This window comes from Aethalodelphis obliquidens, unplaced genomic scaffold (genome assembly GCF_003676395.1).
Source record: "Aethalodelphis obliquidens isolate GAN/ISIS:26980383/991018 unplaced genomic scaffold, ASM367639v1 scaffold36, whole genome shotgun sequence".
NCBI lineage: Eukaryota > Metazoa > Chordata > Mammalia > Artiodactyla > Delphinidae > Aethalodelphis > Aethalodelphis obliquidens.
The window spans coordinates 1,193,549-1,215,481 of NW_020837980.1; the positions used below are offsets into that span (position 1 = coordinate 1,193,549).

The 21,933-nt window shown below is 37.8% G+C and overlaps 1 protein-coding gene across 1 annotated transcript in view; it reads left to right on the forward strand.

Annotated features, from left to right (window-relative positions):
• PKP2 (plakophilin 2) overlaps positions 1 to 21,933 on the forward strand; it is an 83,485-nt gene that overhangs the window by 18,627 nt on the left and 42,925 nt on the right. Inside the window, exons 4-5 of the mRNA XM_027129259.1 lie at positions 2,702 to 2,837; positions 20,810 to 21,017. Coding sequence (XP_026985060.1) covers positions 2,702 to 2,837; positions 20,810 to 21,017 — 344 coding nt within the window. The remainder of the gene's footprint in view (positions 1 to 2,701; positions 2,838 to 20,809; positions 21,018 to 21,933) is intronic.

The window sequence follows — 21,933 nt, forward strand, 5'->3', positions numbered from 1 at the left end:
TTGCACTAGCAGACTCCAGTTTTGTTGGGAAACGGGAGGAGTGCTATGGGAGAATAGAGGAGGAAAAGAATAGCTCTATCTGGGAGTAGGGCTACAGGAAAGATTTCACAGAAGTGATGATATTTGAATTGAGTCTTGAAAAATTAAGAATTAGGTAGAAGGGGGGCTTCCCTGGTGGCGCAGTGGTTGAGAGTCCGCCTGGCGATGCAAGGGACACAGGTTCGTGCCCCGGTCCGGGAAGATCCCTCTTGCCGTGGAGCGGCTGGGCCCGTGAGCCATGGCTGCTGAGACTGTGCGTCCAGAACCTGGGCCTGCCAAGGGAAAAGCCAAAAAAGTGAGAGGGCCGCGTACCCCCCAAAAAAAAAAAAAAAAAAATTAGGTAGAAGGGTGGGCTTTCTAGAAAAATCAGAGAGAGTGGCTTGTGAAGAGGCGTGCAGTGTTTAGAGAAGGATTAAAAGTCTGGTGTGATTGGAGGATGGGTTAGTCCATCAGGGGAGGGAGAGGAGATGGGGTGGAGGATGGCAGGAGATGGAGTCAGACTGAGGTCAGAACATATGCCATGTTATAGAGTTGGACTTTACAGACAATAACAAAACAGGAAATTGATGCCCTGACAGCTGTGGCAGACCTTCTTGTTGAGGAAGTCTTCGTTATGTTTTGGAATTGTTTTTAATGATAAAGTAAAGTAGCATTAGGTTGGCTGGTAGTGAATGCAGAAGTTCTTTGTGAATCATGTTCAGGAATGGAATTAATTGTTGGTGTTAGAGACTTGGGAATTCAAACTTTCCTGAGTCATTTATGACTTACGAAGTACATTAATGGCTGAATCTTGAAAAAAAAGAAGTGTTAAACAGGAGGTTATTCTTAGGTTATGAATGATCTTTCATTAGTTTAAACACCTGTAGTGGTGGATGGTAAAAGACTTAAAACTAATTTCACTTTTGATTTCCCTGTAAAGGAATTGGAGTCCATGCATATGAAATATTTCCATCTCTTTTTTTTTAATAGATCTTTATTGGAGTATAATTGCTTCACAGTACTGTGTTAGTTCCTGTTGTACACCAAAGTGAATCAGTGAATATGCATATACCTGTCCCCATATCCCCTCCCTCTCGAGCCTCCCACCCATCCTCCTTATCCCACCCCTCTAGTTCATCGCAAAGCACTGAGCTGATCTCCCTGTGCTATGCCACTGCTTCCCACTAGCTAACTATTGGAAAACAGGATGGAGGTTCCATCTCTTTTTAAAAGGGTGTTTATATTAAATAAAAGTGATTCAAATTCTAGTTTTAGTGAAAATAGCCTACATTTTTACCAATTAACTTGATTGCTAAGTCCCAACAGTTAAAAATATGAGATCATTATATAATTCTCAGTATAGATGCCAGAAGTGCTTCATTTTTAATACCCTTATACTCATGAGGTAACACTTCTGTGTTTGAACATGTGTTTCAGAAGCAGTGGAAATTAGTTTTTAGTCATGAGGCCCATTACTCTTATCCTCACCTGTGCCACACCCACACACACAGCCATTCACAACATACACATGCTCACCTCTGTACACAGGCGCATGTATTGGTGGGTTAGCCAGCTGTAAGAGAGAATTTCCTCACTGTTCTTGCTAGCAGGTACTGGAAAATTCCCTCCCATAATGTCTTAGGAGTCTCCATTACCTGAAATGAATCAGGTGTAACCTTCTTTGAAGCCAAAAAAAAGTCCTAGGTTACCTTTAAAGCATGTCTTTAGCCACAGTCCTAACGTGTTGCCATCCTGAGTATGGTTTCTCTGAGGCGATACTTAAGGAAGTGCAGATGTGCAAAAGAAAAAAGGAAGTGCACATCTACCTTGGTAATAGGCTACCTAACCTAGTCACCCTCTAGGCAGAAGTAAAAGGGGAGGAAAAAAATGCCACTTCTGTGAGGCATTTGGGAGCTATTGTTTTACACATAGCAATTTTATTTGTTCTCTGTAAATTATCCTGTCAGTATCAAACTGAGTCAGATTTCATAACACTACACACCTGCAATTAGTAGAGGACAAAGTATGTTACTAGATAGATGTAAACTGAATGTCATTACAATGGCAAAGCAAATGGTAACAGAATGTTTATAAAATTGTCTTTAAAAAGGGCTTTTTATTGTTGCATGTAATCATTACCTTTCCTGATGGATTCTGTCACACTAGCATGACTTATTTTAACCAAACAAACTCAGTTTTCCTGGCTTGTACTGTTTACATACTACTATATTCATCAAATAAGCGCACTTTTAGAATGCTTCTTTAAAACTGATTTTCAGGTGAAATAACAGATTTTGAGCAGCTGGTGAGAAAAATCTAATGATTTTTGAGGGAAGGTGTTTAACTTACAGGTGTGACATTACCAGGGTAGGAATAATTTTTAATTTCTGTGACCAAATTTCTTTTAAATTTCATGTAAGATACATGTTTGTCTTAAACAGAGTTAAGTTTCTTCTCAATTCAGTGGTATCTTTAGAGGCTAGTCTGACCAGAGCTGGAGTGTTTCTGCTGCTAGCTTCCTATACCTTCTGACCTCAGAGGCTGATTATTCCTCTGGCTGAAGAGGAGGCAAGGCTCAGACGTTCTAGGTGCTTCACGATATTAGCCAAGTCATCTCTGGAGGATCAAGTTGACAGGAGAGGGCAGGTTTGGAATTTTGCTGAATCTGTGACTGTTTGTCTAGGAATGCAGACACGGAGATGACTCTGGAGCGAGCAGTGAGTATGCTTGAGGCAGATCACATGCCGCCGTCCAGGATTTCTGCTGCAGCTACTTTCATACAGCATGAGTGCTTCCAGAAATCTGAAGCGCGGAAAAGGGTGAGCATATCATATTAAGTCTGATGTAAAAGTAGCACACTTTCACATCTATTACGGTGATACTGCAAACTGAAACCAATTTTAATTTATTTTAATTTTTGAAAATCTTCATTGAGTTATGTCAATCGTAGCTCAATTTTTAAAATTAAATAAATAATCTTTATTGAGACCTTTTAATTTAAAAGGAAATACACACTGATTGCCAAAAAAAATTTTCCTACAATCCAGAAACTTAGAATGTAAATCACTACACATATCTCTGCCGTCTTTGTCTGACCTTTTAGAACCATCCCCAGAGATAATTGTTTATATCAGTCTGTATAGTTTCAGATTTTTCTGAGAGAGAAAGGGAGTGAGAGAGAGAAAATGACTGTACATTTTAGGCTATTATTTTCTATGTTTAAAAGAATATATTAAATGTAAGCAATGTGTTCCAATTTTTGTTTTCCTTAAACAATTTCTTTAACATATTACAACAATGGATAGCTTTGTACATGTATCTTCTGGCATTTCCACCAGTGTTGCTATAGGACAGATCCTCCAAAATGGAATCAATGTTCGTTTTAAAAAGTGGTACATTTGTGGGGGAAAAAAATCATAGTTCAAAATGGTATGCAGTGAAAAATAAGTTTCTCTCCTACTCCAAACCCCAGTCTACCCCCCATTTCCCTCTTTCTCTCTCAGCCTCCCATTCTCATTCCTCCTCCCTCCCTCCTTCTCTCTTTGTCTCTCTCATCAATTTTGGGGTATCTTTCCAGAGATAGGTTATGCATGTAGAAACAATTATTGGATGGGTTGGTTGAATATCCTTTTTTGTTTAAAATAAAATCACAAATGGTAACAGGTTATTTACAGTACTCAGTACTTTATGTTTTTATCTAACACTATATCTTGGAAATCTTCAGTATTTATTAGCCCTACTTCATTCTTTAAAACTGCCACATAGATTTCTCTTGTATAAGTGCACCAATTTTGTTTGTTCAGTTTTTTAACAGACTTGCTAAGGTTCAAAATGACAAGGTTTTGACATATGTTTTGATACTGTGAAACCATCATCACAATCAATATAATGAGCATATCTATTACCTCCAAAGTTTCCTTGTGCCCCTTGGTAATCAATACATCCCACCCCTACACAACCCACTTCCAGTCCCAGGCAACCAGTGATCTGCTTTCTGTTACTATAGATAAGTTGAATTTTCTAGATTTGTATATAAATGGAATCATATTAGTAAATATGCATTTTTTGTCTGGATTCTTTTTTTTTTTTTTTTTTTTTACGGTACGCGGGCCTCTCACCATTGTGGCCTCTCCCGTTGCGGAGCACAGGCTCCGGACGCGCAGGCTCAGCGGCCATGGCTCACGGGCCCAGCCGCTCTGCGGCATGTGGGATCTTCCCAGACCGGGGCACGAACCCGTGTCCCCTGCATCGGCAGGCGGACTCTCAACCACTGCGCCACCAGGGAAGCCCTGTCTGGATTCTTTTACTCAGCTTAACTTAAATCTTTTAAGATCCATCCATGTTGTATGTATCAAAAGATGTGTGTGTGTGTGTATGGCTGAGTAGTATTTTGTTGTATGGATACACCATAATGTGTTTATCTATTTACCTGTTGATGGACATTTGAGTTTTGGCTATTACAAATAAAGCTGCTATGAACACATGTATACAAACAAATGTTTTAATTTCTCTGGGGTAAATTCCTTGAAGTGGAATGCCTGGATGATATGGTAGTTGTATGACTTTTTAAGGAGTTGCCAAACTGTTTTACAAAGTAGCTGTACCAATTTATATTCCCACTAGCAATGTATGAGAGTTCCAGTTCCTTGATATCCTAACACTTGACATGGTCAGTATTTATTAGAGCCTATAGGTTTGTAGTAGTATTTCACTGTGGTTTTAATTTGCATTTTCCTAATGACCTGTGATGTTGAACATCTTTTCATTTGCTTATTTATCATCTATATACCTTCTTTGGTGAAATGTGTTTCCAGATCTTTTGCCCATTTTTTTATTTGGGTCTTTTGTTTTCTTATTGAATTCTGATATTTCTTTATAGATTCTGCATATAAATCTTTTTTCATATATATGATTTGGAAATATTTTCTCTCAGTTGTGTTTTGTTTTTTCATTCTCTTAACAGTTTTTAATTTTGATGGAGTCTAATTTATCAATTTTTCCTTATGGGTCATACTTTTCATGGTGTATCCAAGAAATCTTTCTGTACTCCAAGTTCACAAAAATACTCTTCTATATTTTCTTCTAGAAGTTTTTTAAGTATAATATTTTATAGTTGATCAACAGTCCTTTTGGGGTTAATTTTTGTATATATTGCAAGATGTGGACCAAAATTCCTTTTGTTAAAATATATGTATATGCAATTGTTTAGGCAGGATTTGTTAAAAAGACTAGCCTTTTGGTACTGAGTTATTTTTGCACTTTTGTTGTAAAGGAATTGATCATATGCATATATGTGAGTTTATTTCTGGACTATGTATTCTATTCCATTGATCTCTGTCTATCTTTTTTTTTTTTTGCGGTACGCAGGCCTCTCACTGCTGTGGCCTCTCCCATTGTGGAGCACAGGCTCCGGACGCACAGGCTCAGTGGCCACAGCTCACAGGCCCAGCCGCTCTGCGGCATGTGGGATCTTCCTGGACCGGGGCACGAACCCGTGTCCCCTGCATCGGCAGGCGAACTCTCAACCACTGTGCCACCAGGGAAGCCCTATCTTTATACAAATACCATATTGTCTTGATTACCATAGTTTTATATTAAGTCTTGAAATTAGGTAACGTTAGCCCTCTGACTTTGTTCTTTTTCAAGTTATTTTGGCTATTCTAGGTGTTTTGCTTTCCATTTGAATTTTAGAAATGAGCTTGTCAATTTCTATATTTTAAAAAACTGCTGGGATTTTGTTTTGAGGTTGCATTGAATCTGTAGATCAATATGTGGAGAATTGACATCTAAACAAGTCTTCTGACCTCTGAACATGGTATACTGCACCACTTACTTAGGTCTTCCTTAATTTCTCTCAACAGTGTTTTGTAGTTTTTACTCTAGAGATCTTTCATTCTTTTGTCAGATCTTTCCCTAAAGATATCATATTTCTAGATGCTTTTATAAATGGTCAATTTTTTTTTTCAATTTCAATTTTTTATAGTTCAATGATAGTAGATAGAAATGCAGTTGATTTTTTATATGTTGGTTTGTACCTGTGTTATTACCTAATTCACTTATTAGCTCTTGTAGCATATTTGTAGATTCATCACATTTCTACATAGAAGGTCATGCCAACTGCAAATAAAGACAGTTTTGTTTCTTCCTTTCTAATCTGGATGACTTATACGTCTTTTTTTTCTTTTTAATTTAGTACTGGCTAGAACCTCCAGTACAATGTTAAAAAGAAGTGAGAGTGGACATGTCCTGTTCCTGATTGTAGGGGAAAGCATTCAGTTGTGCTTACACTATTAAGTCTGATGCTACCTGTAAGGTTTTTTTTTTGTTGTTGTTTTTTGAGGAATTTAATCTGGGGTATTTTTGTGGTTTTTCTTTTCTTGCTTTTTTTTTTTTTTTTGGAAGAAAGGGAAAAGGCTTATACTTTAGTATTTTTAACAACAGTTTTTTCCAGCTTTTTGTTTTGTTTTTTTAATTGAGATATAATTGACATATAACATTATATTAGTTTCAGGTATACAATATAACAGTATGATATATGTATATATTGTGCAGTGATCACCACAATAAATCTGGTTACCATTTATCACCACACATAGTTACAAAATTTTTTGTCTTGTCCTGAGAAGTTTTAAGATCTACTGTCTTAGCAACTTTCAAATATAGAATACAGTATTATTAATTATAGTCATCATGCTGTACATTACATCCCCAGCACGTTTGCACCTTTTGACCCCCTTCACCCATTGCATCCTGCCCCAAACCCCCTCCCCACCTCTGGCAACCACCAAACTGTACTCTGTACCTATGATTTTCGGGTTTTTTTGTTTTATTTGTTTCTTAGATTCCAGATGTGAGTGAGGTCATAGGGTGTTTGTCTATCTCTGTCTGACTTATTTCACTTAGCATAATGCTTTTAAGGTCCATACATGTTGTTGCAGTGGCAGTAATTCCTTCCTTTTTATGGCTGAATAATATTCCATATATATATATTTACACACCACAACTTCTTTATCTATTCATCCACCGATGGACACTTAGGTTGTTTCCATGTCTTAGCTATTATAAATAATGCTGCAGTCGAGTTTCCCTGGTGGCGCAGTGGTTAAGAATCTGCCTGCCAATGCAGGGCATGTGGGTTCGAGCCCTGGTCCAGGAAGATCCCACATGCCGCAGAACGACTAAGCCCATGTGCCACAACTGCTGAAGCCTGTGCACCTAGAGCCCGTGCTCTGCGATGAGAAACCACCGCAATGAGAAGCCCGCACACCGCAATGAAAAGTAGCTCCCGCTCCCGCAACTAGAGAAAGCCTGTGCACAGCAACAAAGACTCAACACAGCCAAAAATAAATAAATTTATTTAAAAAATAATAATAATGCTGCAGTGAACACGGGGGTTCATATATGTTTTTGAGTTAGTGTTTTTGTTTCCTTCAGATAAATACCTATAAGTAGAATTGTTGCATTATATGGTTATTCTATTTTTCATTTTTTGAGGAACCTCCTACCATTTTCCACAGTGGCTGCTCCAATTTACATTCCCACCAACAGTACACAAGGGTTTCTTGTCTTTTTGGTAATAGCAATTCTAACAGGTGTGAGGTAATATCTCATTGTGGTTTTGATTTTCATTTCCTTGTGATTAATGATGCTGATTAGTGATACATCTTTTCATGTGTTTATTGGCCATCTGTCTGTTTTCTTTGGAAAAATGTCTATTCATGTCCTCTTCCCATTTTTTAATCAGGTTGTTTGTTTTGATGTTGAGTTGTATGAGTTCTTTGTATACTTTATATACATAAAGTATATAAAGTATATATACTTTATATATATCCCTTATCAGGCATATGATTTGCAAATATTTTCTCCCATTGTATAAGTTGCCTTTTGTTGATCTATTCTTCTGCTGTGCCAGAAGCTTTTTAGTTTGATATAGTCCCACTTGTTTAATTTTGCTTTTGTTGCCTTTCTTTGGATGTCAAATCCAAAAAATCATCACCAAGACCAACATCAAGGAGCTTACAGCCTATGTTTCCTTCCAGGAGTTTTATGGTTTCAGGTCTTACGTTCAAGTCTTTAATCCATTTCAGTTGATTTTTGTGTATGGTGTAAGATAGTGGTACAGTTACATTCTTTTGCATGTGGCTGTGCAGCCTCCCCAAAACCTTTTATTGTGTATTCTTGCCGTCTTTGTTGTAAATTGATCATAATGTGTGGGTTTATTTCTGGGCTCTCTAATCTGTTCCACTGATCTATATGTCTGTTTTTATTCTAAAATCATACTGGTTTGATTGTTATAGCTTTTTAATATAGTTTGAAATCAAGGAAGCATGATGCCTCCAGCTTTGTTCTTTTTTCTCAAGATTCCTTTATCTATCAGGGTCTTTTGTGGTTCTATATAAATGTTAGGATTGCTTGTTCTACTTCCATGAAAAATACCATTGGAATCTTGATGGGGATTTCATGGAATCTGGAGATTGCTTTGGGTAGTATAGATGTTTTTAATGATATTAATTCTTCCAGTCTATGAGCATGGAATGTATTTCCATTTACTTGCGTCTTCTTCAGTTTCTTTCATCAGTGTCTTATAATTTTCAGTGTACAGGTCTTTCACCTCATTGGTTAAATTTATTTCTAGGATTTTATTCTTTTTGCTGCAGTTGTAAATGGGATTGTTTTCTTAATTTCTCTTTCTGATAGTTTGTTATTAAGTATACAGAAATGCAACCGATTTTTGTATATTAGTTTTGTATCTTACAACTTTACTGAATTTGTTGATTAGTTCTAACAGTTTTCTGTGACATCTTTAGGGTTTCCTGTACATAATATCATGTCATCTGCAAATAGTGATGATTTTACTTCTTCCTTTCTGATTTGATGCCTTTTATTTCTTTTTCTTGCCTAGTTGCTCTGGCTAGGACTTTCAATACTATGTTGAACAGAAGTGGTGAGAGTGGGCATCCTTGTTGCTTCTGATCTTTGAGGAAAAGCTTTCAGCTTTTTACCATTGAGTATGATGTTAGCTGTTGGTGTAGGTTTTTCATAAATCACCGAATCAAGTTAAATAACTTCCCTTCTGTCCCTAATTTAATAGATTTTTCCCCCCTCAGGAATGACTGTTGAATTTTATTAAATGCTTTTTATACATTTATTGAAATCCTTCTCTGGTTTTTATTTTAATTTTGCTAATACGATATATTACTTTGATTTTTAAATGTTACCCATTCCTATGATGAAACCCACCTGATCATGATATACTGTCACTTTTTATATTTTTGAATTAGATTTGCTAAAATTTTGTCAAGAAATTACAAAGCTAATTTACAAATGATATTGACCTGTGATTTTCTTTTCTTGTAATGTCTTTGTCCAGTTTTAGATTGAGGGTAATACTAGCCTAATAGAATAAATTGGAAAGTTTCCTCTTCTCTTCAATTTTCTGAAAGATTTTGATTGGACTTGGTATTATTTCTTCCTTAAATGTTTGGTGGAATTCACCAGTGAAGCTATTTTGACCTTAAGTCTTCTTTGTGAGAAGGTTATTAACTATAAATTTAATTTCTTTAACTGATATGGGGCTATTTGGACTATTTATTTCTTCCTATTGAGTTTTGGTAGTTTATGTCATTCAGAGACCAAAGTCTTTGTTCATTTTATCTAAGTTGTTCCAGTGCTCTTCATTTCTTTTTGTAGGTGTCATCTGATGTCATTTCCCTTTGCCTGAAGAATTTTTTAAAACATTTATTATAATGCAAATCTCCGATTAACTATTTCAGCTTCGAATATCTGAAAAAGAATTTCATCTTTGCTTTTGAAAGTTATTTTCACTAGTAACAGAACCCAAGGTTGATGGTGTTTTAATTCTAGTACTTGAAAGTTGTTGCGCCATTGTCTTGTCACCTGCATTGTTTCAGACAAGAAATGTCCTGTCCTCCTTATTTTTGTACTGTACATGATGTGTCTCTCCCTGCCTACCCAAGCTGCTTTTAAGATTTTATCTTAATCATTGGTGTTGAGCAGTTTGGTCACAATGTACCTTTGTGCAGTTTTCCGTAGGCTTCTTAAGTTCATTAGACTTCTCAAATTGTTGATTTCTGCTTTTCATCAAATTTTGGAATTTTGTTTGGGAAATTTTCTTCTGTCCCACCTTTGGGAACTACAGTTACATATATATTAGGCTGCTTGAGGTTGTCCCACAGCTTCATGCGTACTTTATTTTTCTTTTTTAGTTGGTTTCTTTTTTCTGTATGTTTCTTTTTGGATAAATTCATTTTCTATGCTTTAAATATACTAAAATTTTCTTCTGCAATGTTTAATATGCCATTAATCTCATTCAGTATATTTTTTATTTCATAAATTATAGTTTTCCTCTCTAGAAGTTAAATTTGAGTCTTTTTTATATCTTCTGTGTCCCTACCTAACATGTTTCATCTTTCCTGAAGATTTCTGAGCGTAGGGAAGACTGTTAAAATAGCTGCTTGAATGACCTTGTCTGTTAATTCTAACATCTGTGTCCATTCTTGGTGGGTTTCATTTTTTAAAAATTTATTTTATTGGGGCTTCCCTGGTGGCGCAGTGGTTGAGAGTCCACCTGCCGATGCAGGGGACATGGGTTCATGCCCCGGTCTGGGAGGATTCCACATGCCACGGAGCGGCTAGGCCTGTGAGCCATGGCCGCTGAGCCTGCACGTCCGGAGCCTGTGCTCCGCAGTGGGAGAGGCCACAACAGTGAGAGGCCCGCATACCGCAAAAAAAAAAAAATTTATTTTATTGAAGTATAGTTGATTTACAATGTTGTGTTAATTTCTGCTGTCCAGCAAAGTGATTCAGGTATACATATATGTATTCTTTTTCATATTCCTTTCTATTATGGTTTATTACAGAATACTGAATATAGTTCCCTGTGTTGTACAGTAGGATCTTATTGTTTATCCATTCTATATATAATAGTTTGCATCTGCTAATCCCAAACTCCCAATCCTTTCCTCCCCTACCTCCCCCTCCCACTTGGCAACCACAAGTCTGTTCTCTATGTCGGTGAGTCCATTTCTGTTTCATAAGTAAGTTCATTTGTGTCATATTTTAGGTTCCACATATAAGTGATATCATATGGTATTTATCTTTCTCTTTCTGACTTACTCACTTAGTATGATCATCTCTAGGTCCATCCATGTTGCTGCAAATGGCATTGTTTCATTCTTTTTTATGCCTGAGTAGTATTCCATTATATCTATCACATCATCTTTATCCATTCATCTGTCAGTTGTTTCCATGTCTTGGCTATTGTGAATAGTGCTGCTATGAACATAGGGGTACATGTATCTTTTCAAATTATAGTTCTGTCCAGATATATGCCCAGGAGTGGGATTGCTGAATCATATGGCAACTCTATTTTCAGTTACTTGAGGAACTTCCATACTGTTTTCCATAGTGGCTGCACCAATTTACATTCTGAGTGGGTTTCATTTGATTGTTTTTACTTCTCATTATGGATAATATTTTTCTTCTTTGCATGCCTGGAAATTTTTTATCGAATGCCAGGTATTATGAATTTTATCTTGTTGGATGCTGGACATTTTTATATTTGTAGCTGTTCTTGAGTTTTCTTCACAAACTCAAGGATACAATTAAATTACTTGAAAACAGTTTGACTCTTTCAAATCTTGCTTTTAAGATTTGTTGGTGGGACCAGAGCAGCATTTATTCTAGAACTAATTAGTCCCCACTTCTTAAGGCAAGACACTTCTGAGAACTCTACCCAATGTACTATGAATTATGAGGCTTTCTGGCTGGCTAGTGAGAACAGGCCCTGTTCACGGGCCTGTGTGAGCATGAGGAGCAGTAACTTTTTTAGGCAGTTACTTCCCTGGCCTCAGGCAACTTCCTCACAAAGATGAACTGATTAATACTCTACTGAATACTAAATGCAGGGAGGAGTAACAGTAAGAAAAGAGCGGCACAGAAAGAGAACTCCTGAGATCTGCAGAGGGTCCCCAAACACTAGCCTCTTTGTTCTTCTTGGATTCTTCACTCTTTCTCCTCAGCTCTGCTTGTTGAATTCCACTTAGGTTTTCCCAAATCGCACCACAGCCTGGGAACTCTCTCTAGACTGTGATCTGAGGCAGCAGTAGGGCTGTCCTTGCTTGTTCTCCATCTCTTAGGGATCACTCTCCATCATTGCCTCATGTCCAGTTATTGAAACTATTGTATGTTTTGTCTGGTTTTTAAAATTGTTCAAATGGTAGGTAAATCCAGTCCTCATTACTAGTGACTCACTTTTAATTTTGATAAATAGCCTCCTATAAATCTTCCCCCAAATTATACAAATTTACACTCCCACCAGCATGGTGTCAAAGTGCCTATTTACATGCACCATTACTACCACAAGATATTATTCTTTTTTGTTCATTTTTGTTAATCTGATAAGGAGAAAGAAAGGTATCTCTTTATAGAAGAAATTCGCTATTTCTGGAACTCAAGACGAATAACTGATCAGGTAATCAGAGTTACAGAGAAATTCTTTTAAAAAATTATACACACACACACACACACACACACACACACACTTACAGAGTTTGTCATTGTCTTTCGTACATAAACTATGCCGATTATGTTTCATTTGCCATTTTTAGTTTTTTTGGAGTGAGATGAGAACTTAGTGGCCCTTATTCATCTGAGTTCATATCCTTCTAGATTCTTATATTTTTACCTAGTCTTTCAGGTTAATTTCTTCCACAACCAATTACAGAGCTTTTTAAAGCTCTTCACCTTTATCTAGTCTTTCTAAAGCATTCAAATTAGTTTTCAGAGACACAGAGCTTTTTCAGAATAGGTAAGTAAATTACATAATTACAATAACAAGTATAACTGACATAAATGCATTGGGTAAGAAACCTAAGTTATTCTTGGTAAACTAGAAGAAATAAGAATGCAAAGACCAACATATACTAACCTACAGCTTTGATAGTACTCAAAATCCGTGGATGTCACAGAGGGAAGAGAGAATGTGATTAATCCTGCAGATCAGTTAGTAAGTCAGACAAATGAGCTTCCACTAATTTTTTTTCACTTACATTTCATTAATTATTCATGAAGATGAGCATTTTTGATGTTTTTTTGACTTTGTATTTATTCAGTCAGTTGTCATTTTTTAATTCATTGACTATTTTTTCTAAGACGTGTTTCTGTTTCTTTTTTAAAAATATTTATTTATTTATTTATTTATTCATTTATTTTGGTTGCACCGAGTCTTAGTTGTGGCAGGCGGGCTCCCCAGTTGCAGCTCTCAGGCTCCTTAGTTGCAGCTCACTGGCTTCTTAGTTGTGGCATGCGAACTCTTAGTTGCGGCATGCATGTGGGATCCAGTTCCCTGACCAGGGATCGAACCTGGGCCCCCTGCATTGGGAGCGCAGTCTTACCCGCTGTGCCACCAGGGAAGTCCCAAGACGTGTGTCTGTTTCTTAATTATTTGTAAGAGTTCTTTACCTATTATGCACGTTAATCCATTGCTACATATGTGACAGTGTTGTTTCCTAACTTTGCTTATGATATCTTTCATTGTGCATGATTTTAAATTCTTTTCTTTCTTTCTTTCTTTCTTTTTGGCTGCATTGGGTCTTTGTTACTGAGTGCGGGCTTTCTCTAGTTGCGGCAAGTGAGGGCCACTCTTTGTTGTGGTGCACGGGCTTCTCATCACCGTGGCTTCTCTTGTTGCGGAGCACAGGCTCTAGGAGTGTGGGCTTCAGTAGTTGTGGCACATGGGCTCAGTAGTTGTGGCTCGCGGGCTCTAGAGCACTGGCTCAGTAGTTGTGACACACGGGCCTAGTTGCTCTGCAGCATGTGGGATCCTCCCGGACCAGGACTCGAACCCGTGTCCCCTGCACTGGCAGGTGTATTCTTAACCACTGTGCCACCAGGGAAGTCCCTAATTTTAAATTCTTATGAAGTAAATTTGTCAATATTTTTCTTCATGATATCTGTATTTTATGTATTGCTTCAAAAGACCTATCCCATCTATTTTACTTTTAAAAGTTATGTACGTTTTGGGTATTTCTCACTGACCCTTTGCCTATGTTTATTCCATGGAAAAAATAAGTAAGCATTTTTATTTTTTTTTTATTTTTTATTTTTTTGCGGTACACGGGCCTCTCACTGTTGTGGCCTCTCCCATTGCGGAGCACAGGCTCTGGACACGCAGGCTCAGCGGCCATGGCTCACGGGCCTAGCCGCTCCGCGGCATGTGGGGTCTTCTCCAACCGGGGCACGAACCCGTGTCCCCTGCATCGGCAGGCGGACTCTCAACCACTGCGTCACCAGGGAAGCCCAGTAAGCATTTTTAAAAATAATATATTTAGCTAGTAATAAACCTTCTTTATACACAAATCTTTTTTTATTCCCAATTTTTAAAACTCAGCATTTTTATACATGCTTTCATTTTATAATGTGGAATTACATGAAATTTTCTCTTGTTACCCAAGTTGGGCTAGATTTCCACTATCCCCTAAATTACTAATTTGATTGTAAATACCATTTTGCTTGCATATAGGATTAAACCTATGCTTGCCTTCTTAGCTCTTATTCATTGTAATAAAGCTAGAACAAACACTGGTTTTAAAAGTAATGAAACATGAAAACTATATGAAACCTATACATGTATATGCTTGGTAGAAAATCTAAGAAGTGAAAATATAACCCAAGGGCATTAACAAAATCCCATTAATATTAAGAATGGTACTATAGTTTTTTAATGTTATTTACAAAAAACAGTTACAGTTTGAATATAAAGATCAAAATTTTAAATCATAAACTTCAATGGCAACTTTTCAGTTATTATTTTATTTGATTAAGACTCAGCATTTAACACTGTCAATCCCTCATTCCTTTTTGAAACTTTCTTCTTTTGGCCCCAGAGTCTCCTGGCTCTTTTTCCATTTATCTGGCTCCTTCAGGTTTCCTCTGTTTAAAAAAAAAAAAATTATCCTTAACCTGTACCTTAAATGTTTATGTTCCCTAGATGCTTTCCTGGGACTTTTCTTATTTGACACCATCTCCTGACCCACCTCATCTACTCCTCTGGCTTTCACTAATGTGTAATCTGAGTGCTAATGGCTCACAGCATCTCCAGACCTTACCTTTCCCTGGGTTCCAAACCACATGTCCGTCTATTTGCTAGACATCCCACTGAACTCAATATCAACTTATCTAAAAATGAACACATTATCTTCATTGCTGTTTTTTCTCTACTGTCCAGTCAGTTCTCCTTCTAAACTTGTTCTTTCTGCTGGGTTGGCAGGTAGGGCATGTGGTGGTTTAAGCATTGACTCTCAAGAGTAGCCAGGGGCTGGGTGTGAATCCCAGCAACCTAATTACCTGGGTGACCTTGGGCAAGATATTTTACCACTCTAAACCTCAGCTTTCCTTTAAACTGGAACTAATAGTCCTACTACAAAGAGTTGTTGTGAGAATGCAATCAGATAATCATACAATGCTTGCCCTGAAATAATAACTCACTCCTCTGTGAGTGGTAGTTCACCCAGGTAGTTTGACACCAAAATAGAAACAGAGACTTTGAACCTTCTTTCTTCCTTACTTCTCACGTTCATGCAGTCTTCAAGTCCTATTAAGGCTGCTTTTAAAAGTGTCCTGGGGACTTCCCTGGTGGTCCAGTGGCAGAGAATCTGCCTTTCAATGCAGGGGACGTGGGTTCAATCCCTGGTCGGGGCACTAAGATCCCACATGCCACGGGGCAACTAAGCCCGCACGCCACAGCTAGTGAGCTCACGCGCCTCAACGAGAGAGTCAGCATGCCACAAACTACAGAGCCCATGTGCCCTGGAGCCCGCGCGCCACAACTGGAGAAGAGAAAACCTGCATGCCACAACTAAAGAGAAGCCCGTGCACCACAACGAAGAGCCAGAGCACCACAACACAAGATCCCACATGCCTCAACAAAGATCCCGCATGCCGCAACTGAGACCCAACACAGCCAAAAAATAAATAAATAAATATTTTAAAAGTGTCCTGAATCTGCCTACATCTTGCTCTCCCTAATCATGATGCTGATCCCTGTTACCATCATCCTTTTAATCCAGCTGCCTCCTAATTAATCTCTCTGCCTCCATTCTTATCTACTCCTAATCCCAGTCTCTTCACAGCATCCAGCAAGACCTTTCCAATATCTGCCCTGCTTGCCTGCAATATAAAGGACAAATCCCTTAATTTAATCTGCAAGACCCTTCTTAAGCTGGTTTTGTTTCCATGCCTGCTTCAAATCTCATCACCAAAGCGGTGACTGCAATAACTGTCTTGCAAAATCTTATTGTAAAACTAATACAAACTCATTATAAGAAATTTGAGAAATTAAGAAAGAAAAAAGGAAAAAAGCCCGCAGTCCTTCTATTGTTATCATTTGGTATTGCTCTCTGATTTTTTTAATGCATACATGTACACAGCTGTCATCAAATTGAATATTTAGCTTTGTTTATGGGGATGTTTTGTTTTTAAAAAGCATGCCTAAATACATGCTTGTTGTTTAAAAAAATACAGAGTAGCATGCCCCATTCATACATTATAACCTCACCATTTCTCCCAAACCCCCTAGTTTCATTCCCTCCTTTATGTCTGTGAGCAGAAATGCATTAGATATTTTATTCAACTTTTTCAATAACATTGCCTCAAGCATTTTCTCATAACATTAAAAATATTTTGTAAAGTGGTGGTCCCTGGTGGTCCAGTGGTTAGGACTCTGCGCTTCCACTGCAGGGGCACGGGTTTGATTCCTGGTCGTGCCACTGCATGGCCAAAAATATATATATATTGTAAACTTCATTTTAATGGTGGCATATTAATGGTCATAGTAGTAGCTATGATGTGTGGAGTAACTACTCTGGGCCTAGCACACTGCTAATGTTGCACAATCCCCATTTGACTGATGAGGGAACTATATGACAAATAAAATGTCAGTTCAAACATTGCTGTGCCTCTCCTGTGGACACCTCAGTATTATGGATATGTGACAATTAATCATTAACCAGTCTTCCCCCATCTTTGGACATTTATGCTTTCTTATTTTTCCATATTATAAATAATTTAGTTACTATTATCATGTTAGTCCGTGTCTGCATTTCAAATTATTTCCTAATGAAGTTGACTAAAAGTGAATATGTTTGAAGTTTTTGACACATATTGACAATTGCCTTCCTGAAAGGTTATACCAATTTGCAAGGAGTGATTAATTCTAATGGGAGGGAAGGGAGAGAAAGAAGGTGACACTTCACAGAGGAGGTGACATTTGAGCTGGCTTATGCAGGATGAGTAGGACTTTGCCGGAAAAAGCAGGGTGAGCAGAGCATTCCAGATAGGAAAGGAACTGAGAGCAAAGGCACCAGGCATGAGGGAGCCACCAGAGTTTGTTCCCTCAACTTATTTGCCACCAGAAACCCTCATCATTTAATTCTTCTAGAGTTGGCAGGGAAAAGAATCAGAACAGTCAAGGAGAAAGTTAAAATTCTAATATGCGATTTTGCCCTTTCACATATTTAGAAGCCATCTCAAATGAAGCTTTTTTTAAAGTTCTGAGATGTTTGTGTTAGTCTGGTTGTTTCCTTTCCCAAAGGGGGAACAAATCCCATGAGGATTCAGTATAACAAACATATGCAACCTCTCTGGTCTCACCTGTTTCCCTGAATTCAGAGGGGCAAGAACAGTGCATTTAACATTGGAACTAATATGAATAGGAGTCACTACCAACTGCCCTAGTTATAAGCAATGAGCAGAATATTACCAACTTCTTGTATTTGATATGATATATATCTATTTGATAAAATGGATAAAGGTAACTAAAATCTATTTTTAAATGTGAGGTAGGTGCCAGATACTAGGAGGTCACATTCTACAGTGAGCAGAGCTGTAGCTGGATTTCAGCATTTATCTGAGTATCAGGTGTCTGCAGTTCCTTCTTTCCAGGCTGGAGCAAGTGCTGAAAGCCAAGGGGATAAAGGTGACAGGGTAAGGGAATGGGTTAGAGTGCTATTAGCAGAAGACAGCCATTCATGCCACCCAGGCAGGGCAGTAGAGGCTTCCACTAGCCACTTCTCACTCATGCTATCATCACAGCTGGAAATGCAATTTAGCCAGGAGGCCATTTCACATCATATTTTGAAGAAGGCAACTTATTAGTTGTAAATTAAGTAATGAAATATTTCTATCGTCTAGCTGCCATTTATGAAGTCTAGAGCGTATGAATTCAACCATCATAAAACCTAACTATGAAATAGAAATTGACAGAATTAGTGAAAAACATGAGTTACAGGCTGTTTTCAAATAAGTTGTGCCTTTCTGCTTTTAAGGAAGTGTAATAATAGGAATAGATGAAGTGATCAAATAGATGATCTGCTGGACCAGATCTTATTGATAGCTATCATTAGCATTTTCATACAAATACATTAGAATGGCTTTAGACATAGCCAGTCTTCCAGTTGTCTCCTGTTCTGCAAATGTCTCCTCTGAAGGGAGCCAAAAGTGGAAGTATTCTTCCTTACTGCTGCCACTGAAGCCTTAAAGGGACCAAAAGAGTATTTTCCTCTTAAGGTTCTTGCAAGTTATTGATTAGAGAATGTATATAAAATTCTTAACACTATGCCAACACCTCCTAATGACAGAAGTGGGAGGAAGAGTTGTTATTTTGTTAGTATTGTGGTTATTATTATGTTTATTATTTTTACTAGATTATTTTACAACCTTGACTTTTATTCCTGACTTGCTAGTCTACTCCCCAGTCCTAACAAAGGAAGATGTAAGATTGGAAGACAGTGTCTTAAATTCCATTTGTCTGTCTATGAGAGACATAGAAAATGTGAAATGTGCCACTGGACCAGGTGTGCAGCTCTCTCCTGAGTGGGAACTGTTGTGCAGTTAGGGCATCATTCATAAGTGATGAACATCATCTGAATGGGAAACTTATGCTCATTCACAGCAACTTAATTCCTAAAAATGTCTGCATTAAGATGGTGAAAATGACTGAGATCTTTACCAAAAAGCTCTTACCAACTTAAAAAAATTTTAATCAGATGCTAGTGGAAGCCTCTGAGAAAGAAAGCCCTCAGTCTGCAACTTAACATTTCTCTTCAGCAATGCTGCATCCTCCTCCTGATTTCTTTAGATAACATTTGCAGCCTAAAACACAAAGTCACTTTATTCAGACTCATTATTTGGCCTCTTCTTAAACAGCCTTAGGTTTCAGAATCAAAACCTTCTATTTTTCTTTTTTATTCCTAGTTCTGACCCTCTGGTTCTTTCTCTAATATCATGCCCTTTCTTGCATATGTGTATAGAAGAAATATTTTTAAAATAGCACATTAGGGCTTCCCTGGTAGCGCAGTGGTTGAGAGTCTGCCTGCCGATGCAGGGGACACGGGTTCGTGCCCTGGTCCGGGAGGATCCCGCATGCCGCGGAGCAGCTGGGCCCGTGAGCCATGGCCGCTGAGCCTGCGCGTCTGGAGCCTGTGCTCTGCAACGGGAGAGGCCACAACAGTGAGAGGCCCGAGTACTGCAAAAAAAAAAAAAAAAAAGAAAAGAAAATAGCACATTAAAAAGCGTAAAGTTATGTTATTTACCTAAAATGCTTGCATAATTTATTTCAGTGTCTTTAAATACTGAAAGCAATTGATCATAAAAATAGCTTGCACTCTTCCAATTATAAAATAAACAAGTCATGGGAATGTAATGTACAGCATGGTGACTGTAAAAAGTTTCTAAGAGAATAGATCTTAAGAGTTCTTACCACAAAAAAAATTAACTATGTGTGGTGATGGATGTTAAATAGACTTATTATGATCATTTTACAACACGTACAGATATCGAATCATTATGTTCTGCACCTGAAACTAATATAATGTTATATGTCATTTATACCTCGATTAAAAAAAAATAGCTTGCATTTAAGGTTAGTTTTGCATTGCTACTGCAGTTGCCATGGTAAATGAATTTTTATTTCTACTGCTGATGGGAGTGATTTCTATTATTTATATTGACTGTATAGGACTTCCCTGGTGGCGCAGTGGTTAAGAATCCGCCTGCCAATGCAGGGGACACGGGTTCGAGCCCTAGTCCGGGAAGATCCTACATGCCATGGAGCAACTAAACCCGTGCGCCACAATTACTGAGCCTGCACTCTAGAGCCCACGAGCCACAACTACTGAGCCCACGTGCTGCAACTACTGAAGCCCGCGTGCCTAGAGCCTATGCTGTGCAACAAGAGAAGCCACCACAATGGGAAGCTCACGCACTGCAACGAAGAATAGCCCCTGCTTGCTGCAACTAGAGAAAGCCCATGCGCAGCAACCAAGACCCAATCCAGCCAAAAATAAATAAAATATTATTTTGACTGTATAGTTCTGTCCTGGAAAAAATTCGTGTAATATAATATTCTTCCATAAAACTTTATTTCTCTGATTCCCAGTTCTCTTCATCTTCATTATGATTAAGGCTTTTATTATTCAACTCTTTCTATCCACTTATCACTTATTCAACCCTTTATCACTTAACTTTGCCCTTTAATTTTTTCATAGGTTTCAGTCTTAATTTCGCAGATTTATTCTAAGCTCCTTGATGAGAGATACTGCCTTAGAGCAGGGGTATATTGTACACTGGAGTCCCAGGTTGTGCCACACATTGATTGGTGGGAGTTATCAACAAAGTCAGTGAACTTCATCTGTTCATTCATATTACATTGAAGATTTTTAATGCCACATCAAAATTAATAAATATCTGAAATATGCATCTCCTTCTTCCCCAGGTTAACCAGCTTCATGGCATCCCCAAGCTTCTACAGCTCCTCAAAATTCAGAATGAAGATATCCAGCGAGCTGTGTGTGGGGCCTTGAGAAACTTGGTGTTTGAAGATAATGACAACAAATTGGAGGTAGCTGAACTCAGTGGAGTACCTCGGCTGCTCCAGGTGCTGAAGCAAACCAGAGACTTGGAGACTAAGAAACAAATAACAGGTAGTGCTTACTGACTATTACAGGGGGTAGCACAGTGCACCCCAGCCAGATGTGTTAATATCATCTGTTTTTTCTGAGGTTTCCTGGAACAAATGATTGATGGGCTCATTGTTATCTGAGAGGGCTTTCAAGGAACATTATTACTGCTAGCTTAGACCCCAGATTCAAGTCAAGTTTGAATTCCTTTTTTCTGAAGTGGAAATGATTCTGAGGCTTTTGGTTAATATTTTTAGTTAGAAGTTCTATGCAGCTTCCATCACCTGGACCTCTCTCAATACGAGCTTCCTAGCTTACCTGTCCCTCTACACCCCCAAAAAAGAAAAAAGCATGACTGGATATGTTTTTCAGTTCTCCATTTTATATTTCTACTCAAATACTGATTTGGAAAAATAAATATCTCCCTTCTGTGCATGGATTGGAAAACTAAAATAATCAGATAGAACTAAACTAATGGTTTTGGTAATTCTTGAAGCATGGAGAAAGGAGGACTAGTTTCATTTAAATGAATAGTACGTATGATAGAAGAGAAGATAGTTCATTGAAAATGAAATGAAAATGGTTCATCAGCTCTCGGCTAAAGCTCCATGAACACATTACAGAGTGCAAGAAACATTACTGAGTGTAATCATCAGTAGTATTGCCTTGGGGAAACTTTTAAGTATCTTCAGTGTCCCAGGTAGTAGACATTTTTAATTTATTCTCACAAAAACCTTAGGTTTTGGGGTATTTTTAGGTATTATTGGCTACTAAATCTCAGTTTTACGGATGATGAAACTAAGGTCCAAAGAACTTAACCCTTTCTAATATATCATATAAAAGTTTTTTTAATGATAATAGTTGACAGTCTTCATACTTATTTAAAAGAAGTACTCCATAAATATTGTTTAAGTTGAACTGAATATATGTTGCACTTTTG